This window comes from Oryctolagus cuniculus, chromosome 6 (assembly GCF_051225735.1).
Source record: "Oryctolagus cuniculus isolate XC-2025 breed Fujian yellow rabbit chromosome 6, ASM5122573v1, whole genome shotgun sequence".
NCBI lineage: Eukaryota > Metazoa > Chordata > Mammalia > Lagomorpha > Leporidae > Oryctolagus > Oryctolagus cuniculus.
The window spans coordinates 39,945,896-39,972,161 of record NC_142872.1 but is presented as its reverse complement, the minus strand read 5'-3'; the positions used below and the strand labels follow the sequence as shown (position 1 = coordinate 39,972,161).

The 26,266-nt window shown below is 53.0% G+C and overlaps 1 protein-coding gene across 10 annotated transcripts in view; it reads left to right on the top strand.

Annotated features, from left to right (window-relative positions):
• SPARC (secreted protein acidic and cysteine rich) overlaps positions 1-13,739 on the top strand; it is a 31,844-nt gene extending 18,105 nt beyond the window's left edge. For 5 of the 10 annotated variants that reach the window (XM_051844399.3, XM_017341204.4, XM_089334966.1 and 2 more), the window contains 9 exons: positions 2,466-2,534; positions 3,752-3,823; positions 4,370-4,454; positions 5,804-5,925; positions 7,596-7,716; positions 9,335-9,468; positions 10,087-10,235; positions 12,090-12,238; positions 12,657-13,739. In XM_051844399.3, coding sequence (XP_051700359.1) covers positions 2,478-2,534; positions 3,752-3,823; positions 4,370-4,454; positions 5,804-5,925; positions 7,596-7,716; positions 9,335-9,468; positions 10,087-10,235; positions 12,090-12,238; positions 12,657-12,685 — 918 coding nt within the window. In that variant the 5' untranslated portion in view covers positions 2,466-2,477 and the 3' untranslated portion in view covers positions 12,686-13,739. The remainder of the gene's footprint in view (positions 1-2,465; positions 2,535-3,751; positions 3,824-4,369; positions 4,455-5,803; positions 5,926-7,595; positions 7,717-9,334; positions 9,469-10,086; positions 10,236-12,089; positions 12,239-12,656) is intronic. The other 5 variants (XM_070076344.2, XM_008255285.5, XM_089334969.1 and 2 more) reach the window with 1 other exon arrangement.
• Positions 13,740-26,266: the final 12,527 nt, after the last annotated feature.

The following is a 26,266-nucleotide window of genomic DNA, read 5'->3' as shown; positions in this document are numbered from 1 at the left end:
TCTTTGGTCAGGGGTGTTTTAGAGAACCGCGGAGAGGTTCCTCATGGGTTACTCAGGGAGGATGGCTGTGCATCCAGATTAGCCCAGCTGCTTCCTTTCCCTGCATCCCCTCGTCTGGAGGAAAGGGTTCTGTTATGTAACATTGCCCAAATTTGGAAAACCACTCTCGGCCAAGGACTTGTGTTCTGTTTTTAATGGTCTTCCTCTCTGCGTTTCTCTCCCACCACACCCCAGTGTCTGAGCTCCGTCCCTGTTAGGCTCACCCCAAGTCCTTGAGAAGGGAGGCTTGTCCATTTGGGGTGGACCTGAATGCTCCTCCTCAGGGAAGCGGGACTCGGACCCTTCCACGCCTGTCTGCCTACATCCCAGTGTGGTCAGAAAGCTCTAGAGGGTCAGTGTGCATGAGAGAATGCTTTGGAAACCATGAAGCAATACCAGACTTGGAGCCAGGGATGGGATGGCAGACAGGGTGGGTGTGCAGCAGGAAGACGGCGAGGCAGGCCAGATGGAAGACTCAAGCAGCAAAACCCTTCCCTGGTCATGGCGGGAATGGGAGTCTGCTCAGGTGAGGGACGTGGGCTCAGGAACTGTCAATCCTCTTGGCTGTCTAACTGTGAAGCTTTTCACATCTCCACTCCTAGCCGGGCTCTCCCCCAAGGACGTGGCCTCGCTGGCATTACTGCCCAGATGGGGTGACTCTGTTCTAGCTGCCACTCTCACTTCGACCTTTCAACTTTAGTCTCAGACAAGGCCTTTGTTGATGTTTTCCCTCCTGTTGCATTCGTCCAAAGCCACATGCAGGAGCTGTTTTACTTGTGTCTTCCAAAAGGGGAAGCAAGGAAGAAGATTTTTTTTCCACTTATGTCTGGGGGAACAAGTGAGCAACTGTGTGTAGGGGAGGAATATTCCAGAAACTGCCTGGAAAGGGAATACTGGACTCCTCTGGGAGTTGGGGTTATCATGAAGCAGTGCCAAACCCCAAGGTCAATTCCTTTAAATTCCTGTTAGTTTTGTTTCATGCAGACTTCATGAAATGAGGGGTAAGATTTTGTGTCTCTAAATATTATAACCCAAGTGAAGATGGGCAGCACCCAAGGAACTGTGAAATGCCAAGGCCAGCATGTGCCTGTGACATTTCCAGAGTATTTTTAAGGTCGCAGTTTACCTAGTCTAACTTTCTCGGTTGATGGATGGGCAGTCAGATTCCCAACAGGATGAAGGACTTATACAGCAAGACAGTACTGAGGTAGAACAAGCCCTGGCACTGGATTCGAACATGAGTGTTTTTTCCTGGGGTACCTTCCACCACCATGCTTGGTCAGCTGAGAAATCTTGGGAACAACTAGGGATGATGAGCCTGATATGAGAGTTTTGGGACAACTCAAGAGGCAGAGGGAGTAGGTTTATTCTGTGTGACTACAGAAGAGGCGATGGGACTGGCTGGGACAGGTATAAGGGAGGCATATTTGGAACAGGATATAAGGGAGGAACTGTCTAAAGCCATTTGGACGTGGAAGGCCATTTAGTTAGTGCAAGAAGGAAAATGTCTCCACCACAGATTCTCTCTTAGGCTTGGCATCAGAGAAGAGTCTGCTCCAAGACCCCTTATAATCATGAGAGTCTAGAGAATACAGCCCAACATGCAGGAAACAAGGTTTTCATGTGGCCAAGGCAGAGGAGTTCTCTAGACCTCAGCTGACACACCCCTTCTGCAGCATAATGAAGGAAGCATCTGGGCAGTTTCCCTAGAGGGTCCAGAAAAGTGTTGTCCCTGCTGGAGAAAAACGTGACCATCCTCAGGTGTGCACAGGCCACACTGCAAGACTACTGCTGTTTGTTTCAGGAGGTGGATCTCGTTGTGTCACACTGGCAGGAGGTTGCTGCCTATTAGCTTCTCCCATTGCAGAAGGGGTAGGGAGGAGGAAGAAGAGCTTGAAGTGTAGGGGGAAAAACAATCTTCGAACACCAGGCATTCGAGGGCCCTTGAAGATGATCTAGTTTGGTGTGGCCTAAACTTGACAAATTAGTCCAGATTATTAATTAACTTCTATAAAATGTAAATAAATACATTGAGAAAGGGGATCTTATAGCATAACAATAAATGGAAAACTCTGGACCTTTGTCATAAGTAGAAGGAAGCTATAAAAATAAACAGAGAGGAAACTAAACAACTTCCTTGCATTCTGGCAGGATACGGTTTCCTGTCAGAGGCGCTGAGCCAGAGGCCTGCTTTCTCTTTGTTAAAAAAGCGAGAGATGTGTTAGAGAGATGTCAGGAGACTGCTCAGCACCCAACTCAGGCTTTCTGGATCACAGGAGTTCAAGGGAACCAACTGCCTCCCGTGTCTTTTCCACCATGTAACAGATGCCACCGGAAAGGATCTCGCAGATCACAGGAGTGCAGCGGGAACGCCGTCAGGAAACCTCCCGCCCGCTGACCTCTCTCTCTCTCTCTCCCTCCCGCAGGTTCCCAGCACCATGAAGGCCTGGATCTTCTTTCTCGTTTGCCTGGCTGGGAGGGCCTTAGCAGCCCCTGTAAGTACCGAAGCACTGGATCTTCTCAGTTGTACCTCCTACCCCCAGCCTCAGGTGCTCAGATGGGGTAGGACTTCTCCACCCCAAATTAGTTCTTATTTTTTAAAAAGAATTTTTCTTAAGCCAACAAGTTCAGGAGAAGAACTGAGATGAAGTGCAGTAAGTGGAGATTCCAGGGAAGAGAGAGCTCCTGGTAGGTGAAGATGAACTCAGCAGTGGCAGCTTCCTAGAAATGGACCAGGGTGGCTTTTGAAGGAAGTGACCTCATTGTCAGAGGCAGAATTCCATGAGGGCAAGAAGGATGCTGGCTGGGAGGATGCTCCCTGGAGTGGTGGTGTGGGGAGAGATACAGGGTGGATTACAGCTCAGAGGGCTTGGGGAGGGTTGGAAAGGGCAGCCCCGGCTCTGGGTGGCAGAGCCAACGGACAGTCTCCGAGACATTGCCAACGGAAAGCCTCAGTTCCGGCAGCTTTCACATCTTGACAGAATGTGCCAAGGAGAATTTAAAAAGTCAGCAAGAGCCATTTTGGTTGAACTTGGGTCATCCGCCTGCTTCTTGGCCTGGGGAGGGTGGGGCATTCATTGACTGACATAGTCCTTTGCAGAAGTCCAGGTTATCCAGAGCTCAGTCAAGAGCAGGAGGAAGAAATGGGGGGCAGGCAAACAGAGCAGTGTCTGTCAACCCAGGACTCTCTTCCGCAGAGGTGGGAGGGCAGGAGGCACTGGCGATCCTGATTGGTAGGTTTTGGCAAAGGTAGGCATTCATCTTAGCAGCAGCTCCAGCCAGCCAGGGACCTCAGCGTTAGATGTTGTCTCCCGCCTTCCTCCTGTAAGTTGAAATCCAAGAAGGAATTGCCCAACAGTAAGATCACATGGTGGGGAACGTAAGGGCATCACGGTGTGTGACCCCTCTGGTGTCGGGGTCCCCATCTGTAAAATGGGGGAGCTGGTCTGGATCAGTGTGTTTCCTGCCTTAGAGGAACTCGGAGCATCAGAAGCGCTTTTCCTGGCTAATTCTTAGACACCTTGGATGAAAAGTACATAACGGGCACGCTGCTCCCACTTGCCGTGACTTCTCCTTTGCCCCGTCCCCCATGCCAAGGCATTTGCTGAGGCACAGCCTTGGGTATCTCCAGTGAGCTGCTCTCCGAGCACCCCCAGCTGTGTTCCCGGCCTTGGCCCTGACCCCTCTGAACCCCACTTTCTCTTGCTCGCAGCAGCAGGAAGCCCTGCCTGATGAGACAGAGGTGGTAGAGGAGACCGTGGCTGAGGTGGCCGAGGTGGCTGAGGTACGTCTGCCCACATCTGCTCCCTCGGAAGCGCTGCTGGGGACCGCAGGTTCTGCATGCCGCCATGGGGCATCTGTTCCCGTCCTGTGCTCACACACAGCACAGGAGCGATCGCTGAGTACTCCCCAAATCCAGACACACTCCTGAACTCGGCCCAGACCGTCCGTGGAGCCCACGGTCCCCCACGTGGAAAGCAGATGAAGGGGGAGCTGCTCAGGTGCAGCTGCCATGGGTGGAGGCTGCACCTTCTACCTTCCCTTCGTGCTCTGACATCCAGCCGTGGTGTCCCCTGGGGCACTCAGTGGACTCCCAGGGCGCTATAAAACATGTGATATGGCTAATTAGGAATGTATCAATACACTGACAAATAATCATTATGAGACTAAACCCCTGGTGTGGGTGCTCCCTGTGCCCTGGGCCCAGCCCACCTTTCCAGCTGGTCTTCACCACCCCCGAAGTTCAGGCAAGTGCCCCTCTGGTCTCCACCTCCTTCTCCCAGGCCTGTGGTGGGGCAGTGTTTGATTCATTCTTTTCCCTCCTTCCCAGGTACCTGTGGGAGCCAACCCCGTGCAGGTGGAGGTAGGAGAATTTGAAGAAGTTGAGGAAACCGAAGAGGAAGTAGTGGCCGAAAGTAGGTCCTTTTCCTGTGGCGTGGCTGCCTGGGGCTGGGCCTGAGCCCCTGGGAGGCTCCTGCCCAAGGAAGTGAGGGAGGGGTGGGGTTCCCAGTGTGTTGTGGAGGAGAATGGCTTTGATTTAAAGGCTGGGGATCCACTGTGGCACTCAGTGCCCTGGAGGCTGGGGCCCATGTATTTGTAGCCAGGCCATCCGTGCTGAGTGGCAGGAAGGGAAGGTCCCCTCCTGGAAGTGGCCTCCTTCCCTCACAGCTCTCTGCCCGGATTGCAAAGTGGGAGTCCACCTTCCCGCCGAGGTCACTGGTCACTCCTGCGCACGGGATGCCCCGACCTCTCTCTCAGCACAGGCCCTGTGAAACAGCAGGTCTGAGGGTAGAGATCAGGACATTTCACGCACAGCTTATTCCTCAAGGAAGTGAAGAGTGGCAGAGCCCACGGCCTGCTCCCCGGGGAGCTGGTGCCAGAGGCAGAGGCAGGCGCCAGCACCCGTTCTGGGGCATTCCCACCCAGGCGTGGGCCTGGGAAGCTCGAAGCTAGGCTTCTCCGTGATAGCTTGCCTTGCTCCTCGGAGCTACAGCTTCCTCCCCTTCCTGGGGGAGTAGAGTCTTGCCGAGGGCTGTCAGCAGCAAGACAAGACAAAGCAGAGAGGTCCTGGCCTGGTGCTGGGCAGAGCAGGCACCCCCTCCGGGGGGATTAAAATGCCCAGAGGTGAGCATGATGGGGGAAAGGCGCATCCCGAGGCGGTGATGAGCGGGCGCCTGCACCCAGCTGGGCACTGCGTTTTAGTTGGAGCAGAGGGGTGTCTGCTGAGTCATGTTCCTTCCCTCCACGCCCACCCCATCCGGTGTTTACCAGATACAGCTGGGCTCCATTGTCTGTGTGCGCCTCCATGCTCTGCTCCCTCTTCCTTTACGGCCCCTTAAGGCTGTCTGGTTGGGCCTCACAGCTTCCTGGCTCCTTGACAACTTTCCAAGGCTTCCCAGAAGGCCCATTCTAGAGTCCAGAAATGGCTCCCTATGGTTGTTCAGCTGAGCTGGGAGCACAGTGGCAGCGTCAGCCCTCGGGGAGTCACACGGTGCCAGGTGTTCTGCGTCCCAGACTGAGCCGCCAGCTCCACAGAGGTGCCTGACTTGACCTCAGATGGAAACTCAGTTCCCAGAGAGGATCAGCTGCTCCCCTAAATGGCGAGTGCTAGGCCCAGGGAAGAGCAGGGCAGACTCGGGACCACCCAAAGCCCGGATCAGGGGCCACAGCCAAGCTTCATGTGCTCAGAGCACGGTTGGGATGTGCTTGGGGTGAACACGCAAGCCCCACGTGCGGCTAATCCTGTGCCCTCGCACCCTGCCAGACCCCTGCCAGAACCACCACTGCAAACACGGCAAGGTGTGTGAGCTGGATGAGAACAACACCCCCATGTGCGTGTGCCAGGACCCCACCAGCTGCCCTGCCCCCGTGGGCGAGTTTGAGAAGGTAAGCTCAGAATGCAGAGTGTCTCCCCACAAACCCGTGATGTGGTGGTCCACCCGGGCAGCTGCCAGTCCCCAAGTCCCCTCATTCGGTCTGGTCACAGCTGGGCAGGGGAGAGGGTCAGAGACGGCCCTGCCTGGCACTGGATCTCGCCAAGAACCAGCAGGAATTTCCTTGGCACCATCTGGTTGCAATCTCTGTGCCAGACTCCACAATCTCAGACCAGAAACCATCAACCAACAAGGACTGAGACAGGGAACCTCTCTACTTGGGTGCAGCTACACCAGGCATAGGGTCCAAAATGTGGGTCAGACCAAAGGTTGGCTCCAAACCTCGTCTCATCCCTTGTTAGCTGTGAGATCTTAGCTCAGTTACTAAACCTTTTTGGATCTTAGTTTTCTCCTGTTTAAAGAGGGGATGAAAATAGTTGTTAACTACTAGGGCTCCTACGGCGATCTGCCAGATACTGCCTGCTCCATATAAAGTACCCAGTAAGTGCTGCTGTTTAAAAATCTCTCAAGTCCATCCATTTTATCTCCAATAGGACCCATTCATCCATCCTCCACTCCCTCCTGGCACCTGGATTTTGACCACCCACTCTTGCCAGCCACAGTGTAGCTCACAGCAGTAAATCTGGTACCAGCGCTATTTGCATAACACCCTAGCTGGCTTCTCCATCTTTGTCTCTCCCTACGACAGCATACTTTATCTCTCCCTCTCATCTCTCCTCCCCTATCACACCTCGCATTGGTCTCCAAGGCCCAGCAGGTGCCCCTCTGCAGTGACATGTGACAACACTAAGAGCCTACATGCAGGATGTTCACTAAGGCTCCCCTCCGACACAGCTCTCACTGCCACCGCCCCCACTGAGCCCTCAGCATCTCTGTCTGGCTACTCGCACGCTCAGAGGTGTACCAGGAGGAGTCAGAAGACTTCACAGCCACGGTCCTGCTACAGTGACAGATTAAGGATAGGAAGCGAGGTCACAGGGAGAAAGCTCGGGCGCCTCCGTGAGGGGTCCCTTAGAGCACATTCTTACCCTACCTACAGAAAGGCAGCCACATGTGAGTGATGCTGCTGCCCTGGGAAGCCCATCAGAGACAGCTCCTGCAGTTTAGTGGGAGTCTGTCCCACAGGCACCCTGTGCTTATCATGTACCAAGATTCCAGACTCCTGGGAAGAAAGCGGATGTCCAATTGAAACCACAGCGTACAAGCTGTCTGGGCACAGTGAGCCTCCCTGTCAGGCGGGGAACGCTTTCCAACAGTGCAAGTAACCAGCTGTCTGCCAGCCAAGGGCCAACCTTGTGAGCAGACTCTCCAGGGACAGCAGTCCCCAGCCTGCTCTGTTTGCTCCTCTTTGCACACACTTGTCTTTTCCTGGCCCCCATCTTTCACTCATCCTTCCAGTATCTTCTAGGTTCCCATATCTCAGCCCTGTCTCAGTTGTGCCTCTGTTGGAGACCGTCCGTGAGTCTCAGCATGGTCTGGACATACACCTGGGAGCCCCCCAAATGGGTCCCTGTTGCAACGCCACTGATTCACTGTGTGACTTTGGGCTAATCACACTGCTTTCTTGGTCCCTTGTGTCCCCGACACTGAAATGGGCGAGGACAGGGAAGCCAGCCACGGGCTTCGGGAATGAGGAGGGGATGCTCTGTGCTTTGCCAACAGGTTTGCAGCAATGACAACAAGACCTTCGACTCCTCCTGCCACTTCTTTGCCACAAAGTGCACCCTGGAGGGCACCAAGAAGGGCCACAAACTCCACCTGGACTACATTGGGCCTTGCAAATGTGAGTGCTCCTGGGCCCTTCCAGACTCCTGTCCCAGAGAGCGCTCTGTACTGGAACCGGCGCAGGCTCTGCCGACCCCATGTTGTGTGGCCTTGAGTAAAGCTCTTCTCCTTTTAGAGCCTCCTGGAGTTCCCATTTATGGAGTTAGATGATTGTCTGAGGGCAGGTTCCTCTCAGGGCAAGGACTGAGCAACTGCGGAAGCACTCAGTAGCTTCCAACCGCACCTCTCGGATGAGGCAGTCCTTCTGGAAGGCTGACCTGAATCATTCCTGCTGCAATGATGTGAACCAAAAATGATGCCTGACACAGTCTTACAAAGTATTTTAACAATGTTTGGATACCAGTGCTCTGGGATAAGGCATGCCTGTCAGTTCCCCTTGGGCCCTACTGCTCAGAGTTGTCATATTCAGACTCATTCACTCCATTACATTCCTACCTGCCCTCACCTGGCCTCCTGGGAGGCAGGTGTTTGGCAAAAGGATGCTGGGATGCTGTCTGGTCTTCTGTGAGTGGTCCCAGCTATAAGTAAGCCTCAGGGACTTAGCACCCTCCCTATCCTTCAAGACACCCAAGCCCCCGCCAAGACAACATCCATACTCAGGGGGTCTGGTCCATTCTGGCACTGAGAGGAGCCATCACCTGCCCAGGTGTGCAGGTGTACAGAGTGGGGCAGAGGGACTAGAAATAAAGTTCTCCTTGTGGTCATGCCTGCTCTCCCAGTGATGGGGCCCAGGGCGTGAAAGGAGAAAGCAGACACTATGGGAGGAGGGCAGCGGGAGGAAAGGGTGCTAGCACATTCTCGGGCCGTGAGGTTAAGAATGTTCCCAGGAAGCTTTGCTGTCCCCCAGGCCTGCTGCCAGTTCTCCCTAACTTGCAGTGTTTCTATCCCAGATGTTCCCTTCCACTCCCCAGCGGAGGGTCAGGAAGGCAGTGGTCCCAGCCCACAGAGGGTGCTTTCTCTAGGCCCAGGGATGAGGGAGGAACAGGCTGAGCTCCCAGGCAACCACACTGGGCTGTGGCTCAGATAATGTGGCCTTGAACAGATCGCTTCTCTCCATGCTGACCTCTGAGTCAAATCAGAGGGCTGGACCTGGATGAAATCTCCCAGTCTGGTATTCTGAGATTGTAAATTCCAAAGACCAGGGTCTAGTCGCTACATCTAAGAAAGTTCTGGTGGCGAAGCAGCCCTGATTCCTCCATCCCCATCCTTGCAAAGCTGGGCCTGTGGACACCTGTTACTCCTCAGGCTCACAGCTTCAAGCATCTGTCACTGATCGATGGCACCAGCGCAGGCGCAGCCCCTGCTAGGATCCCCTCAGGGTCCACCCAGAGAGGTGCAGGAGCCTCAGGGCTGAGCCATGCCCCTCAGCGTGGAGCGGATCAAGGCTGAGGACGCAGCAGAAGTGCCTTTCCATTTGCACAGTGTTCTCTCGTCTCCCCACACAGTCTCCTTTATTTATTGTCCAGTAAGGAAGCTCTGGCCTGGAGGGTGGAGTCACTGTGCCACAGTCACCGATTGATGTGGCCGTGGGAGTCGGGCATGGGATGGGGAGAGCAGTCAGCCCCCTGGCAGGGAGAGTCAGGGTCTGTGCTGACCACCTGTGTTTTGGACCCTAGACATCCCCCCCTGCCTGGACTCTGAGCTGTCCGAATTCCCCCTTCGCATGCGGGACTGGCTCAAGAACGTCCTGGTCACCCTGTACGAGAGGGATGAGGGCAACAACCTTCTGACGGAGAAGCAGAAGCTGCGAGTAAGTGGTCTGCATCCAGCCTGCCCCAGGACGCCAGCCTGGCCCTGCCGGCCCCGGCTGCTGGAGAGCCATGTACCGCTGCAAGCTCACACCCTACCCTGGAAGATCTCTGTGCCCTGGGCTCCCGTACACACCCGCCTCCTGCTGCCCTGGGAGCTCCCAGTGCACATTAACATGTTAAAGGCTCGAGGAGTCCGGTAATACACACCTGCTCAGGTCCTTTAACCCAGTATTAAACAAAAGGGACACAAACAACCCTGCTTTATCTGCAGATCTTAAACTTTACTGGGCATATCAAGCACCCCAAGGTGCTGATAAAATGTAGATGCCTTGGCCCCACCTTAGGCCTCCTGAAGGAGTGTGTCTATGTGGTGAGGCCCAGGACACTGCTTTTCAGCAGGCCTCCAGGTGATTCTGACGTGGGCGGCACTCTGGAGAATCTCTAAGGCCATCCCTGGCCTCCACTTTTGTGAATGAGATGCTGGTTCCCATCCATACCACTCACTTCCTTCCCTCTGTGAGCTTTTTGGTCTTGACTGGTCTCAGCCTGCTCTTGTCCCAGCTGGCCTGGACAGTGTGCCCCGGCCCCTTGGTCACCCAGTGTCTCTGCTCCCACAGGTGAAGAAGATCCATGAGAATGAGAAGCGCCTGGAGGCTGGAGACCACCCTGTGGAGCTGCTGGCCCGAGACTTCGAGAAGAACTACAACATGTACATCTTCCCCGTGCACTGGCAATTCGGCCAGCTGGACCAGCACCCCATTGACGGGTAAGATCCCTCTGCGCCTCAGGGCCCCGGAGTGGACAGTCATGGGTCAAGGCCGGTGGGTGTAACAGCTTTCAGCAGCCTCTGCTGCCCCCAGTCCAGGACCCAGAGTGGGCCTGGGGGTTCAGGCAGAAGGAACAGGAATCTGAGAGAGGTTGCTGATCTGGAGGAAGAAAGCCAAGAGATGCTTTTTCATCCCTGAGGTGGCAATCAGCTGGGTTTGGACACCCAGTTGTACAGGGAAAGTGAGCTGGGCTGGAGGACGGGACTCCATGGGGTGGCCGGGCCAGGTTGGGGGCAGTATGCCTGCATGCTATCCCTCTCAGTGCAACACTGGGAGCAGTGTCCAGGCCCTCTCCTGAGGCCCAGCCCCACCAGGACCCAACTGGTCCTGGAAATTCCTAAAACATTCCTAGTCAGTCCTGTCCACAGAGCCAGCCCCTTGCCCCTTGGCTTAGTGAGTTAGGAAGAACCATGCAGCTGCATCGCAGGGTAAGCGGGCAGCCAAGCAGTGACCGATGCTTACTGAGAGCTTGCTGTGGGCCCTGCACAATTCTAGCAGGGGACAGAGCTGTTCTCAGAGCTGATCACAGACCCCACATGTCTGGGGCTTCCCTGGTGGTGGTGGGAGTGGTGCTGTAAGGTGTCCCCTGTACCTTCCCAGGACCTCCTCCTGCCCCAATTTCTTTCCACTGTGAGAGCAGATCAGAAGGGAAAGGAGAGGCTGCCTGCTCTTGTGCCTGGGGAGCCATGCTGTGCCAGGGGAGCTTCTGGGACGCTCACTGCTTGCTGGGTGTCCAGCCCACGTGCCTGGAGCCTACCCACGCTGCTGGCTATCTTGAGTGGCTGAGGTCTCCTGGGTTCTGGGAAGCTCCCTGCTGCTTCTCTCCCAGACTCTTGCCGTGGCTGGGATCCAACTGAGTCACTCACAGTGACAGGGAGGGGGAAAGTTACAGGGAACATCTGGAGCTCAGGCTGAGCAACTGGACCCCTTTGTAGCAGAGGGGCCTGGGGGGAAGCTTCCAGCCGTGGCTGCAAGAACTGCGCATGTGGGGAAGCACTTCAGCCTGGGCTAAGGGGCCACCGCCCCCTCCTCCTCTTGCCTCAGAGCTGTAGGTGGCCTGGCTGCATCCCTGCCCCTCCCTGGCCTCAGTCTCCCCACTGGCACAGTGAAGGGGAGAGAGAGTTTCTTCCCACTGAAACCCAGTGTGATTCCTTTCCTGAGTTGGGTGGGGCCAGGAGGCCTGAGGGTGAGAAGGGAAGAATGTTGCAGGGATAACTAGCTGAAGGATCTAGGGAACAAGGAGCAGGGAGGACGGGGCGGGAAGTTGGAAGGGCCTCGCTTGCAGACGTGATACACAAAAGCAGCAGAGCTCTGGGCACAGGTTAGGGAGCCCCTTGAGCCTCACTGCCAATCTCAGGCCCTCCCCATTCCCTCCCCAGAAGTCAGTGCCATCCCCAGACCCTTTCCTAGGCATTTGCAGCTTATAAATATTTGTCCAGTGTGGTTTCATACCTGATTTTGATGCACCATTAACAAATGCTAGATATTTTAAGTCTTTGGGCCAATTCTCGGCAAATTAGGAGTGAATTAAATGCACCAAGAGACCTTGGTTATTAAGTCCGTAAGGACTCAGGACAGGGAGCACCCTTAGAGGTAGGGCCACTCCTCCCTGACTGTGATGGAAAGGGAGACTGGGCTCAGCATGGGGCAGAGTGGGTCCTCGGCGGTGCTGTGGGCCTGACCAGCATCCCGGCATCACACAGCTTTTCCTCCTATGCCATAAGGCAGGCTCACTGGCCTTGCTGGGGAATGTGGCTTCCTCGTGCTCAGGCCTGCCCGCTTCCTCCCTGCAGGTACCTGTCCCACACCGAGCTGGCCCCACTGCGTGCACCACTCATCCCCATGGAGCACTGCACCACCCGCTTCTTCGAGAACTGTGACTTGGACAACGACAAGTACATCGCCCTGGAGGAGTGGGCTGGCTGCTTCGGCATCAAGGAGAGTGAGTGTGCACCAGGGCTCTGGGTCGGCCTCTCTCTTTCTCTCTATTGTTCCTCTCTGCCTGTCTCTGACTCCTGTCTGCTCTCCCTGTCGGGTGTTGTCCTGATCCTTCACTAGCCATCTGTCCATCTCTTTTTCTTCCCCTTCCTCAAACACCAGCACTCACTGTGCCAAGCACTATTTTGGGAACTGGCAGGTCCACGGAGAGGAAACAGGATGTATCACTTGCCCCTCGGGACAGGCCAGGGGCAGGGAGGCCAAGGCTCCTCCGTCATCAGTCACCGCTGTCCTAGGTGACCTGCGGCTGGTCGCCGGCCCCTGCCCATGGGGACCAGTGGGACGCCCCTTACTCCTTGGGAAGTGCCTCTTCACTGATGCGGCGCCTGTTTCTAACTCTGTTGTCTTTTCTTGCTTTGCAGAGGATATCGACAAGGATCTCGTGATCTAGATCCACGCCTGCTCCTGCAGAGCCGGATTCTCTCTCTTTGATCTCCCCTCCCTGTTCCCCTCATGTTTAAAATGTTTGGATGGTTTGTTGTTCTGCCTGGGGACAAGGTGCTAACATAGAGTTAAATGAACACATTAACGGTGCTAAAAACGGAAATTGTAACCCCATCACCACCTTCTAGCTGTACCTTGACTGCCAAGGCCTCGCTCACCCATTCGCATGCTCATTTCCTCCTGGCGGTGTGGCCGCTGTCTTACTGGCCTGAGTGGAAACTCATGTGCTCAGGCTGCCTTGAACACGCATTGCATCCTGAGACTTTCCCCTGTTATTCTGCTTGCAGTGAGTGCTCACCAAATCAGACTTTGTGTTACTTTGATCTCACGGGATTGGCTGCCCGCGGATCTTCCCCAGGTGGCCTGGAGGTGGGCGAAGGGAAGTAATGGACAGGTGATGCTGGCAGAGTGTTTCTGGGACTGGAGGACCGGGGGTGGGAGAAGCTGTGCAGAGTCCACCGGCCAGAGCAGCAAGTCCTGTCTCCTGGGGCTGACAGAAGTTCCTAGGGCTGTGCCATGGAAGTATGCCACCTCTCTCAGGGCCCAGCTCCCCCCATCCCCTCCGCTGTTCAGTGCAGTTTCTTTCTGCCCTGGGCCGTTGGTTCAAACAGTGGGAGTCATGGACCATCAGTTTCCTAGGGGGTGGATCAGCACGACCTCTGGGGACTGGGAGGCATTTCAGGCAGGAAGGCCCAAATCAAGAGTGGGATGGAGAAAGTTGTGAAATAGAAAAAGTGGAGTGGGTGAATTTTTGCTTCTTCACATTTGGATGGCTGCCATAAGGTTCCTAGTAGCTTCCTCCTTTTCTTCCCTCCTTTCCCCATCTATTAACCAAGAGAAACTTCATCATCAATGGGATGGTTGGATCTCACAGGCTGAGAACTCGTTCACCTCCAAGCATGTCATGAAAAAGCTGCTTCTCATTAATCTTGCAGACTCTCGCCACGATGTGAAGAGTTTGACAAATCTTTCCAAATAAACAGTAACGACTTAGAAACTGCTTTCCTGTGTGATTTTGCATGTGTCTTCGTCCGAGTCACCTTGTCACCCGCACACAGACACCTGGCCATATTGGGGCTAGAGGCCTCACACGCAGACACACTGTGTGTTCATTGATTGCACAATGCAAACCCTTGCAAACACATTATTATGCTTCTCTACACACACCTGCAGTGACGCTTTTGTACACACGCCATGCGTTATGCACAGGAAGTGTGTGGTTCCCATAAGCACTAATTTAGCTATTTTAATTTAATGACCTGTGGGCTGACCCTTTTTCATGAATGGGCGCCACTATCAATACCAAGCAAAGCAACTGTCTCCTTTCATCAATCAGACATTTGTTCATTCACTCATTCATCAAATACTTATGATGTCTCTATACCAGGTCGCATGCCCGGCACTGGGGTCACAGCTGTGGCAATGAAGACAAGCGTTTCTTCTTTTGGAGTTTAAAGTCCAGGGAAGGATGTATCAAATAACTGCATAACGACATATGAACTGCAAGATGGAGCAACGAGGAAGAGTGGGAAGGACCAGGAGCGTGTGTGACAGGAAGACAGCGTTCTAGTAGTAGTGTGCTAGCGTCAATCCAGGATTATTGTACTAGTTGTAAACTATCACACGATTATTGGTTATTAACTATAACCACATAATTATTATTTCCATTACAGAGTTATATTATACTAGATATAGTCTGTCTAGCATTATTATCTTAGCATTATCCAAGTGTTACCAAGTCCCACATGACAACCAATTTGCGTGACTGTTTAGCTTTAAATTTAAGTTAATTACAGTTCATAAATTCCAGTCTCTCAGTCACAGGAGAGACATTTCAAGTGCTTGATGGCTTTTTATAACTAGTGGCTATCAGGTGGAACAGGCATGTCTAGAATTTTTTTTTTTTTTAAGATTAATTTAAAAGGCAGGGACCAGCGCTGTGGCATAGTGGTAAAGCCCAACTGCAGTGCCAGCATCCTATATAGGCTCCAGTTCAAGTCCCAGCTGCTCCACTTCCCATCCAGCTCCCTGCTATGGCCTGGGAAAGCAGTAGAAGACAGTCTAAGTCCTTGGGCCTCTGCACCTACATGGGAGACTTGGAAGAAGCTCCTTGCTCCTGGCTTTGGATCAGCGCAGCTGCAGCCATTTGGAGAGTGAAGCAGCAGATCGAAGACCTCTCTCTCTAACTCTGCCTTTCAAATAAATAAAATATTTTTAAAAATTTTTAAAAGGCATAGTTATAGAGAAGGATAGATGAGCAAGACAGAGACAGAGAAACTTCCAGAGAGAGAGAGAGAATCTTCCATCCTCTGGTTCATTCCCCAAATGGCTGCAATGCTGACTCTGGGCCAAGCTGAAGCCAGGAGCCTGGAACTCTATCCGGGTCTCCCACATGGGTGCAGGGGCCCAAGCACTTGGGTCATCTGCTGCTGCTTTCCTGGGCACATTAGCAGGGAGCTGAATGGGAAGAGGAGCAGCCGGGATTTGAACTGGCACTCATATTTGGTGCCAGCTTTGCAGGCAGAAGCTTTACCTGCTGTGCCAAAACATTGACCCCTAGAATGTTTTCATCATCATAGAAAGTTCTATTGGTGCTATCTCAGATCATCCTAAGTTCACGGAGCACTTTTTTTTTTTTTTTTAATCTATCCACTTGAAAGAGTTACACAGAGAGAGGAGAGGCAGAGAGAGGTCTTCCATCCAAAGGTTCACTCCCCAATTGATCACAGTGACTGGAGCCATGCCGATCTGAAGCCAGGAGGCTTCTTCCGGGCCTCCCATGTGGGTGCAGGGGCCCAAGGACTTGGGCCATTTTCTACTGCCCTCCCAGGCCACAGCAGAGAGCTGGACCAGAAGTGGAGCAGTCGGGTCTCGAACCGGCGCCCACATGGGATGCTGGCGCTTCAGGCCAGGGCGTTAACCCATTGCACCACAGCGCCGACCCCCAGAGCACTTTCAAAGCTCAGCCTGTTGGTCTTGCTAGTGTGACATTTTCAGGCTGCTCTTCTGACACCTTGCAATGGAGAAACAGGCCCAGGGAGTGTTCTCACTGGCTGGGGGCCACATCACTGGGTCTGCAGGTGTCAACATCTAGCAGTGGCCTTGCATTTTGAGATTATTAAAATAATACAAGCTCCTAAAAAAATCTGACTGTCCTGGTGTTGTTTTCTACATCATGGAAAGGAGAGGGGTGGAAAGAGCTTGGCCAGTTTGGTCCTGGACATTTGAGATGCAAGCCTAACCCTGGTCTCATAATCTCTGGGCAGGCACAGGTTAAATCAGGTTCGGCACTGGCTTGAGCGCTCATTGTGCGGCATTTACCAGGGGGTCGGAATGTGTTAGGCACCTTCTTCCTGCAGTGCCCCAGGAAGGGGGCTCTCCTTCCTTCTCGGGAGGCACACAGTATAGAAGCGCAGAATACCGTTCCAGGTAGGAACGTGCTGTGCTGTGAAGGAAGGAAAGCAGGGAGCTATCGTGGAAAACGACAGGAACCAGTGCCCCTGTGGGGAGGGTGGAACATGGGACATGGGTCCTGCGGACTGCAGTGTGTAGTCTTGGGCCTTGGCCAGCCAGGGACCGGTCAGCCACGGAATGCCCAGCACCAGAGACCACCACAGATCTGCCGCAGACTTTCTGAGGTTCAGGGAGGTGGGGTAATGTGGCCACACGATGAGGCCGTGGAAAAGGTGGGACAGGAACCTGGATTTTTCTTCCCCCTATCCAGGTACCTCCCTATAGGGAGCTGCTAGGAGTTTTCAAGAAAAAGCCAGCTTCCAAGAGACAGGAAGAAATGAATCAGTCCAGGGCTGTGGAAGGGGAGGGCAGGGCTGCTGGCTTGGGCGAAAGCCATCAGTTGCGTTAACAAGGCCCTCAGACTTGAAAATCCCTAAACCAGTGCTTCCCTATCCTCCTCAAGAAACAAACCAAACTAAACCAATCGTAACTTTTAGAAGAAATTGTATCGGTACCGCACATGGAAAATCAATAGCATATACCATGAAGATCACGTGATAGAAATAGAAATGCAGTGAAAAACTGTTATGTACTTGCAAATGTGCCCCTGCTTGAAGAACGCTGTTTAAGACATTCTCTTCGATGATCAGAAAGTGCCAAGAAGAACCGACTTAAACTGAATTCAGTGTAACTCTCCTACCACCACCTGCTGGGCAGAAGCAGCAGGCAGCCCTCTCTGTGCAGTTCCAGTCACACGGGGATGTGGCTCTTTGGGAGGTGACCTCAGCCCTGAAACCATCTGTGCAGCAGGAGTTGTTGGGCAGGCCTGCGGGAAACAGGGGTCCTAGGCTCAAAGGGGCCAGAGAATGGCAGCTTCCTCCCTTGCTGCAGGGAGCTTCGTTGAGCCAAACGACCCAACGCTCTGAGTTCACTGCTGTAAAATCCTGCCTTGCTAGTTGGGTACAGCATAGAGAAGGCAGTAAGTCACCAGCCCTGTCACCATCATCCCCGCATCGCCGCCACCGCCACCGTGGCCTGTAACTCCCAGTGCAAACGTGAGAGCCCTGCTCCTTCCCCTCTCCCACTAGGTTCTGTTAGGCAGTACTGGGTAGACTCACGTCTGCACTGGTTTCGGCTACAGGACTGCAAGGATTAAACGTGTCCTGCTAGAAACAGAAAGCAAGGACACCCTACAGAGGCAAAGGGGCACTGGACAGAGGGTTAGGAGTCTGGTTTCCAGGACAGCTGTGTGAGCTGGGACAAGTGACTTCGCTTTGGGGAGGAGTCGCCTCTTTAAATGGCAGGGGAGGGGGAGCTGGCTGAGATAAGGCCATCTTGAGAGACTCCGAGATATCCTCTCCTGTCCTGAACAAGTTGTCCTAGAGACCGGCAAACTTGGGCCCTCCTAGGCCTCACAACCCGGTTTCCAGACGGGCCCCCAGAGCCCGCGGGACCACACCGCCTCCTTGCTGAGTCATCCGCCCGCGAGGCGGTGAGGAGGATCAGGGCGCCCCCTGGTGGGGCTGCAGAGAAAGGCTCCCAGAGCTGTGGGGTGCTGCTTCCGGTCTCAGCAAGTCTAAGGCGCCACAGAGCTCATCCAGTCTGGGCGCTTTCATTTCCCAAATGTGGAAACTGAGACTGGGAGAAGCAGGAGATACTCCCCCAAGTAGGCTGCCAGATAAAGCCCAAGCCTCCCAGTTACATTCCAACTTCAAATAGATAACAAATAATTTCCTTTAGTGTAAGTATATCCCATGCAATATTTAAGACATACTGCTACCAAAAAATAATGTGCTGAGTATGTGCAGTGCCTGAACTTCAAATTTCACCTGGTGTACTGTCCTCTCCTCCCCATATGTGGCAATCCTACCTCCAAGCCCACGTGCTGAGTGGATGCCTGAGCTGTTTGCACAGGCGACACGGCAGGGCCTCCTCCTCCTTAGACCTGACCACTCAGTTGTCTTCACTGAGCACGGGCATCGGAGGTGCCTGCTGACACTGTTCTGGGAGACAGCCGGTGGCAGGACATGTGAACCCTGCCTTTGACAATCACCAGGGGCAGGGGTGGGTCACACAGAGGGAGGAAAGGGGGTCCTCTCGCAGCACCTGCTCCCACAGAAAACCACCTGCAAGATGTTAGTGATTGAGACCAAAGCCCAGCCAGCTTGCCCTGGTCTGGTCTGTTAGGTTGGAGAGGGGCCTGGCATCTGCATTTCTAAACATTTCCCAGGTGATTCTGATGCACAGCGAAGACTGAGGCTTCTGGGTTAGTTACAAGGAAGAAAGGGAAACTGCTTGCGTGGGACGGATTCTAACTGGCACCTGTCAGTCTTCACTGAGCCTAAGACTCATGGGTTTGGGGTGAGGATGGGAAGGGATATTTAGAAGGCAGGTTCCCAGGTCTATTTCTAGATGGAACAGGTCCAGGGCAGGCCCCTGGAATCTGCCTTTTTTTGAAGATTTATTTATTTATTTGAAAGAGTTACAGAGAGAGGGAGAGAGACAGAGAGAGAGAAAGCTCCTCCATCCACTTATTCATTCCCTAAATGGCTGCAACAGCTGGGCTGGGCCAGGCCGATGCCAGCAGCCTAGAATTCCATGTGGGTGGCAGGTACCTACTGCTCTCCCACATGCATTAGCAGGGAGCTGGATAAGAAGTGGAGCAGCTGGGAATCAGGATTTGAAACAGCACTCGTATGGGATGCCAGTCATAGGCCCAACCCACTGCACCACAATGCCAGCCCTGTAGTCTGCACTTTTGAAAAGCACTGACCTGTAGTGTTCGTAACGGAAGTGAATGTGGAGAAATGGAAAATTTCTTAAAAGCAGTTAATGATGATATGAATATTCATTGTTCTATTTGCTCTAATTCAAATATTGCATTGCAAATACTTTTAGGGCTGAGGTATATTTTGGGAACTTGCATTGCAGGTGGACTGAAGGTCACATCAACACTTGCTTAGAAGAGTGGGGAGAGCCACCCACTTCCCAGTGCAGAGCAGGGGCCTTCCTGAGTACAAACCTTGGGACAGTCCAGGGAAGTTTCTGCGGGAGATGGGCAGGACCTGAGCTTTTAAAAAAGTAACTAATTAATTTTCACTTCATTTGAAAGGCAGAGAGAGAGAGAGAGAGAGAGAGAGAGAGATCTTCTGCTTATTGGTTCACTCTCCAAATGTCCACAACACCCAGGGCTGGGCCAAGCCAAAACCAGGAGCCAGGAGCTTCATCCAGGTCTCCCATCTGCATGGCAGGGGCCCAAGCACACAAATTAGCAGGAAGCTGAATCCAAAGCAGAGTAGCCAGAACTTGAACCAGACCTCTGGTATAGGATGTGGACACTGCAAGCAGCCACTTAAGCCACTGCACCAAACACCAGCCCCAAGGATCTGATTTTTGAAGGGTGGGGAAGGCTCAGAGTCAAGGGAATTATCACGATCTGAACACGAAGGTAAGTGCCTAGACACTCAAGCTGCATCTGTTCCCGGATGCTGCCCTACACACGACTAGTCTCCTAGCACCACTCCCTGAGTCACTGCACTCCAGCCACAGTGATCTTTCTATTCCTGAAAGCTGTCAAAGTCTGTCATGCCCCCAGGCTCTTTACACCTGCTGTCCTCTGTTTGGAATGATACTCCTCTCTTGGATTTTCATTTAGTCCCTCTCTCTTCATCACCCTCAACTCAGAGTTCAAATGTGGCCTCTTTAGAGAGGCTTTGCTGTCCAGTTCTCTTACAGTTTCCCTCCTTCCTTTCAGTGATGGCAGGCTGTAATTACCATCTTGTTTATTTGCTTTTGTTGCCTGCCTGAAACCAAGCCCCCATTCCTAATGCCTTTGATGTAGACTTTATCAGGCCCTAGTCTTTCTCCCTTGGCTTACAGTTCCTCCATCTCCACTGTGGTGATTACAAGTCAACTCCTTACTACAGATTAACTCACTAAACGAAGGGAGTGGTACAAGGATCAGACTGGCCCCACCAGACTTAGGATCACAAGACTCAGCATTTGGCCGGCGCCGCGGCTCACTAGGCTAATCCTCCGCCTTGCGGCGCCAGCACACCGGGTTCTAGTCCCAGTCGGGGCGTCGGATTCTGTCCCGGTTGCCCCTCTTCCAGGCCAGCTCTCTGCTGTGGCCCGGGAGTGCAGTGGAGGATGGCCCAAGTACTTGGGCCCTGCACCCCATGGGAGACCAGGAGAAGTACCTGGCTCCTGCCATTGGATCAGCATGGTGCGCCGGCCACAGCATGCCAGCCGCAGCGGCCATTGGAGGGTGAACCAATGGCAAAAGGAAGACCTTTCTCTCTGTCTCTCTCTCTCACTGTCCACTCTGCCTGTCAAAAAAAAAAAAAAAAAAAAAAAAAAAAAAAAAAAAGACTCAGCATTCAATTATCGCCTCCATGGTTAGCATCCTACCACTAGACTCTATTTTGAGATCTTTTAAAGGAATGTCCAGTCTTGATCAAACAAAGTAATAACCAACCTTCCCATTGACCCCAGACAGGCGGAGCCCATCCAACCATCACAGGCTTTCGGAGGAGCACGCCAACCTCCTGTCCCCAACTACTCCACCCAAGGCCACGAGCACTGTGGACCAGAGACCTGCACGTGAGCTAATCTCACACTGCCCCCCCCCCCAATCTATAGGATGTACCACCTGGGACCCCCGGGGAGTCTGGGAATTGCCTGGTTCCTTGCTCTGTGCACTACAAAGCAAACCCCTGCTGTCTTCCACCATCAGGGTGTCAGCTACTGACTTGCTGCCCATTGGGCAAGTGGACTCCATTGTGGGGGTCCCATAACAATCCCTCCAACCAGTTTTGGGGGTGCTCCATGACATGACCACTTGCTGTTACTGAATCAAGAGGAGTCTCTTTGCCTGTGTACATGGAAGGCCAAACAGAAAGTCAAAGTCAAGATATATAGAGGAGAGAGAGTATTAGCAGTGGCCAGCTAATACTATCATAAAGACTCTGCCTGGGTATTATCCATTGTGATCCAATATTGTTGTTTCAAAGTATTTGGTATAACATTCCTTATGTTTTCCTCAGACTCTTTGCGTGCACTCATAATCTATTACGACATTTGCTCTACCACTGCATTGCTCGACCATTCTCAAATAAATGTCATTCTTTGGAAAAAAAAAAGGGGGGGGGTGGCCAGGCAAGGAGTCAGGAGCGAGGCACAAATCCAGCTCCCTGAGTGGTGACTGGGGACCTGCGAAGGCTTTATGGGGTCAGGAGAGAGGAGTGGGAACAACCGCATAGGAGGGGCAGCAGAACCACGGATCAGTGGAGGTGGAGCCCAGTGAGCAGACTTTGTCATCTTCAGACCCCCTCACTTCTGAAAGCTGCCCAGCTCTTCTGTTTCGGCTCACGAGGGTCCCATGGAGGGGCACACCTTTGGCTCCTGGTGTCATCTGTGGTCTTTTCTTGCACGTGTGTGGCTTAGCTGATCAGTCCTGATCAAGCTGAAGCTGACTAAGGCCAACTTGCTGGTGAAGACTGTATAAACTTAAGAGGTAATGATTTCTGGGGCAGGCATTGTGGTGCAGCAGGTTGAGCCACCACTTACACTGTGGGTGTCCTATATAGGACTGCCTGGGATGGAGTCCCGCCTTTGCCTCTGCTTCTGATCCAGCTTCCTGCTAATGCACCTGGAAGGCAGCACACGATGGCCCAAGTACCTGGGTCCCTGCCACTCATGTGAGAGACCTACATGGAGTTTCCTGGCTCCTGGCTTGGCCCTGGCCATTAAGGGCATTTGTGGAATGAACCAGCAGATGGAAGGTCTCTCTCTGTCAATACTTTTCAAGCAAACGCAGAAGTACATTTGCAAGAAGAGACAAAGCAGGAACTAGTTACTCCCTCTTTCTACAGTGGTCCTGTGATAGGAAGTGACTCTGTGTGCGGGCCAGCCGCACCAGTCGAACAGAACCTGAAGGAGGGAGTGGGAATGAAAAGAGGGACAAGGGTGCAGAGAATGGAGCCAAGGCAACAAGGCTGATCAAGGTTCATTTATTCCAGTGTCTCAGAGATATTTGTGCATAACCAGCTGCAGCTCAAGGCAACTCAGAAGTTAACAACATACACAAGCAACTTATTGGGCTTTCTACAACACAGTCACAACATAGTTAATTTTAGCAGACTGCATCCTCCTTCAACATGGGAGTACGTGACTTTCTCATCCCAGGAATTCCACAAGCCAAGATTGACCTTGACTTGTCTATGACTTGTTTATGGGCTGCCTACAGCTCTGGGTAATGTTCTGGCCAAAGTGAAGTTAAGCATCCCTTGATTGGCAGCGTGCATACATGTCAACCTCTCTTCAAGCAAAACAACAAACCAGAACCTGAACAACTTTCTGACTGCGTGTAAAGGAGTCAGACTGTGAGTGCAGACCCATCATTCACCTGAAAGGCGAGACAGTTCTCTGTGCAGGATTTGCAAGCACGCCGGGATGTCCAGCTTCCCCAGCGCCTGCCTGCTAATGGTAACAGTGGCCCCACAACCTCAAGCACCTCATATGGTTCCAAGAGGACCCCAGGGACAGGCACGGTCACCCCTGAGAACCACTTTACAAGCAGCTTACTGAGCACTACCTGCAGAGACCAGCAGAGGGCAGCCTGGCCCAAGAAATGATGACACCAGGTACTGTGCTTGTTAGCTCTAAGGAGCAGCCTGGACTGTCAGTTCTCAGCACCCTGGAGGATCCCCTGCTCCACTGCACACACACCCCAGTGTACAGCTGGAGAAACTGAGTCTGAGCAAGGAGAAGGGGCTTACAACTGGCTCTGTAGCTATTCTCAGTGACACAGTCGGAAGAGGAATCCTAGGGTAGAACCCCAGTGAGCTAGGATGTCACCATCCCTCTGTCCCTCTGTCCTGAGAAGAACCTTCCCATCCTCAGTTATCAGCCACAGGGCAGACACAGGAGGCCAAGTCCTGCTGTGACCCAAGCCTGGCTGCTGGGCTAAAGTTGAAAGACAGAAGCCAGGAGACCCAGTCCTGGCTGCAAGAACTGCAAGACCATAGCTGTGATCCTAGCCAAGCCACTTCTACTCCTGAGCCTCCGATGTTCTTTTTGTAAGGAACGTAATGGCCACGTGGGAAAAACCTACCAACAGAAACCTTCAAACAGTGCCAGAGGGTGTAAAATGAAGGAAGCTATGAATGTGCTCTGTGCATCTTTCTGGAAATGTAACATTTATTGTATTATATAATAAACCAGGAGGCCAGTGTTCAGCTTGCCTAAGTGTTTAATCAAGATGCCCATACCCCACAACAGGTTACCCAGGTTCAATTCCCAGCCCGAGCAGGTCCTGGGAGGCAGCAGGTGACGGCTCAAGTAATTGAATTCCTGCCATTCAGAGGAGATCTGGATTGAGGTCTGAACTCCTGGCTTCAGTCCCAGCCCAGCCTTGGCAGCTGTGGGCATTCTGTGGGGTGAACCAGCAGATGGTAGCTCTTTGTCTCTATCTCCTTGCCTTTCAAATAAACAAATACTAGTTTAAAAAATAAAAAAGATACCGAATATACACACACACACTCACTTTTTGATACACAGATGGGATTATTCTACAGTTTATGTGCATTGTCTTGAAGCTGAAATGTCATCCATAACCCTTCCATAACAGCGATATGTATTATTCACCACCTTCCTTCCAGCGACCCTGTTTTGTAGTACGAATGGCCTGGTCTCATGCTGCATGCCTGGGAACCGTGTCCTGTGCTGTCTTCTGAGACCAGCTGCAGGGACAGAGCACTCTGCAGAGAACAGCCTTGTCTCCTTCTGCACACCCCTGTGCAAGGGCATCAGCGGGACGAAGTCCTGGAAGTGGCATCGCTGGGTCACAGCGGGCAGTGCGTCCTCCACGTGCCCAGGCTCTGTGTCTGCACACTCAGCCAACCACATGGAAAACAACTGCTGAAAGACTCCATCTGTACTGAGCAGGCACTGACATTTCTCCTCTTATTCCCTAAACAACACAGTGTAACAACTACGTACATAGCACTTGCACTGTATTCCCTATGGTAAGTCATCTAGAGATGATGAGAAGTGGACTGGAGGCTGTGCGTGGGTGACCTGCAGATGCTTCATAAAAGGAACTTGAGCATCCATAGATTTTGGGACCTGTCACTCACAGACACTGCGGAGTGGCTATACGTGTGCATCTAAAATAGCACAGCTACACATGCATCTGCAACACTGCAACAGCTACACCTGTGCCTCTAAAACACTGACAGATGCAGCTGAGGCGCCCTTCCTGTCCAATGCCTCCACCCCACCTTCTTCCTCTGCCGCAGAAGACCACCTCCTCTCCTGGTCAGCACTGAGAAGGACTTAGCTTTGTGGCCCTGCTACTCTCACCCATGAAATAAGAAGGCTGGAGCGGATGACACCCAAGGGTCCTTGCAGCCCTGACTTTCCAGATCTGTGGCTTTTTCCCCTGGGGAGCAGCCAAGGCCTCAAACTTAAGTGACTGATTTCTTCTCCCCTCCCCTCTGTTCCCTGCCTCTGGTGCCAGGAGAGTGGGAAACGCCTGAGGCCACTGGTTAGGAGACCCCCGTCCCCCCCCCCCGCCCCATCCTCCAGGCCCTCCCCAGTTCAGCAGCTTCACCCTCCCTCCTGGGGCTCCTGTGCAGGTCTCTGGAGATAACATCTCACAAAGTCCTTTGCCAAAAGCATGCCTTTTTCTGCCCCTGCAAGGAATGAGCCTCACTTGCTCTGAAGGAGTCTCTGCATGTACTTGTTAGTCCTGCCAAGAAACCCGAGAGGCCCCGAATTCCTCAGTGCCTGCATCCCAGAATCGCTTAATCTGCTGCTGCTGCCTTCCAAGGGGCGCTGAGATGATGGAGTTACAAGCCGCTTAAAGGCTTAGGAGGTGTCAGCGCGAAGGGAGGAGCGGGTGAGGGAGCGTCTGCCTGGCACATGAAAGGGCTAGGGAGCACATGGTGCTTGCCAGATCAGCGCAGACACCCCAGAGGGGCCTCAGCTCCCCTGGGGCTTCTAACACCGGCTGCTCAGAGCCTGCAGAGGCGCTGGGTGCTCGGGAAGCACAGCCAGGGCGGCTCCACCTTGCACAACGCCAGGGCTTCTTGTTGCCATTGACTACCAAGTGAGTGGCGTCCTGACAGGTACAAGGTAGTGCTGATGACAACACAGCAGCTAGCTGGGTCGGTTTAGCAGGTATAAAAAATCCACTGTTGACTTTTTGTTACACTTAGAACAAGATCCATACAGCTCTTCCTGAGTCACACCTCTTTTCCTTGCCAACCTCCTGTCCTACCTACCCTCTGGCTAAACTGCTACACATAGTCCTAATTTCTGATCCACAAATAGGCCAGTGGACTGGCTGGTTCCTGCCTCAGGGCCTTTGCATGAGCTGCCTCTAGACGTTCCCAAGGTTGGCCTCTTCTAGTTACTGAATGCCCATTTCAAACACCACCTCCTCAGAAATGAACCTCTACCACAATGATTACCTCTCCTTCCCTCAGACTTTCCAGTCTTGGCCTTCTAGCAAGTTCTGTGACCTCAGGTTTTTGTAATGAGAGTGATAACCTTCACCTTATTTTCTTCCCTGGCCTTTTCCCGTTTGCTCCAGTACACATCCCAGGTTCCACGGCAAGGCACTCGTGTTCTCTTGTGAATATCCAGTCCTTTTTCCTGGTGCCTGATTTCCAACCACGGACCTCACTCCCACTTGTATTCACAGAGCCAGCACAATGAAGCCCCTTATCGGTGCTTAATCTTATCTGTTGAACAAACACTGAATGGAGTCTGGGACAACCTCTTGCAGATTGTGAAGGGCCCTCCCTTGGTGAATGGTGGAAAGCACCCCACATGGCACACAAGGGGGAGTGTGAGAGTCAGAGCAGACTGCCAGGCCTCCCAGCTTCACGGGTAATTATGGAAAAGCAGAGAACTTTCTTTGGTGTCAGCCGTACCATTGTTTTCCTCTCCTGGCCTCCACAGCCTTAAAAATGGAGAGGTGAGGCCAGTGGTAGGTACTCAGTGCAATCCTTTACTCGGGAAAACAGAGGCTCCCCACAAGCGAAGAGGACACGGCACAGCACAGGAG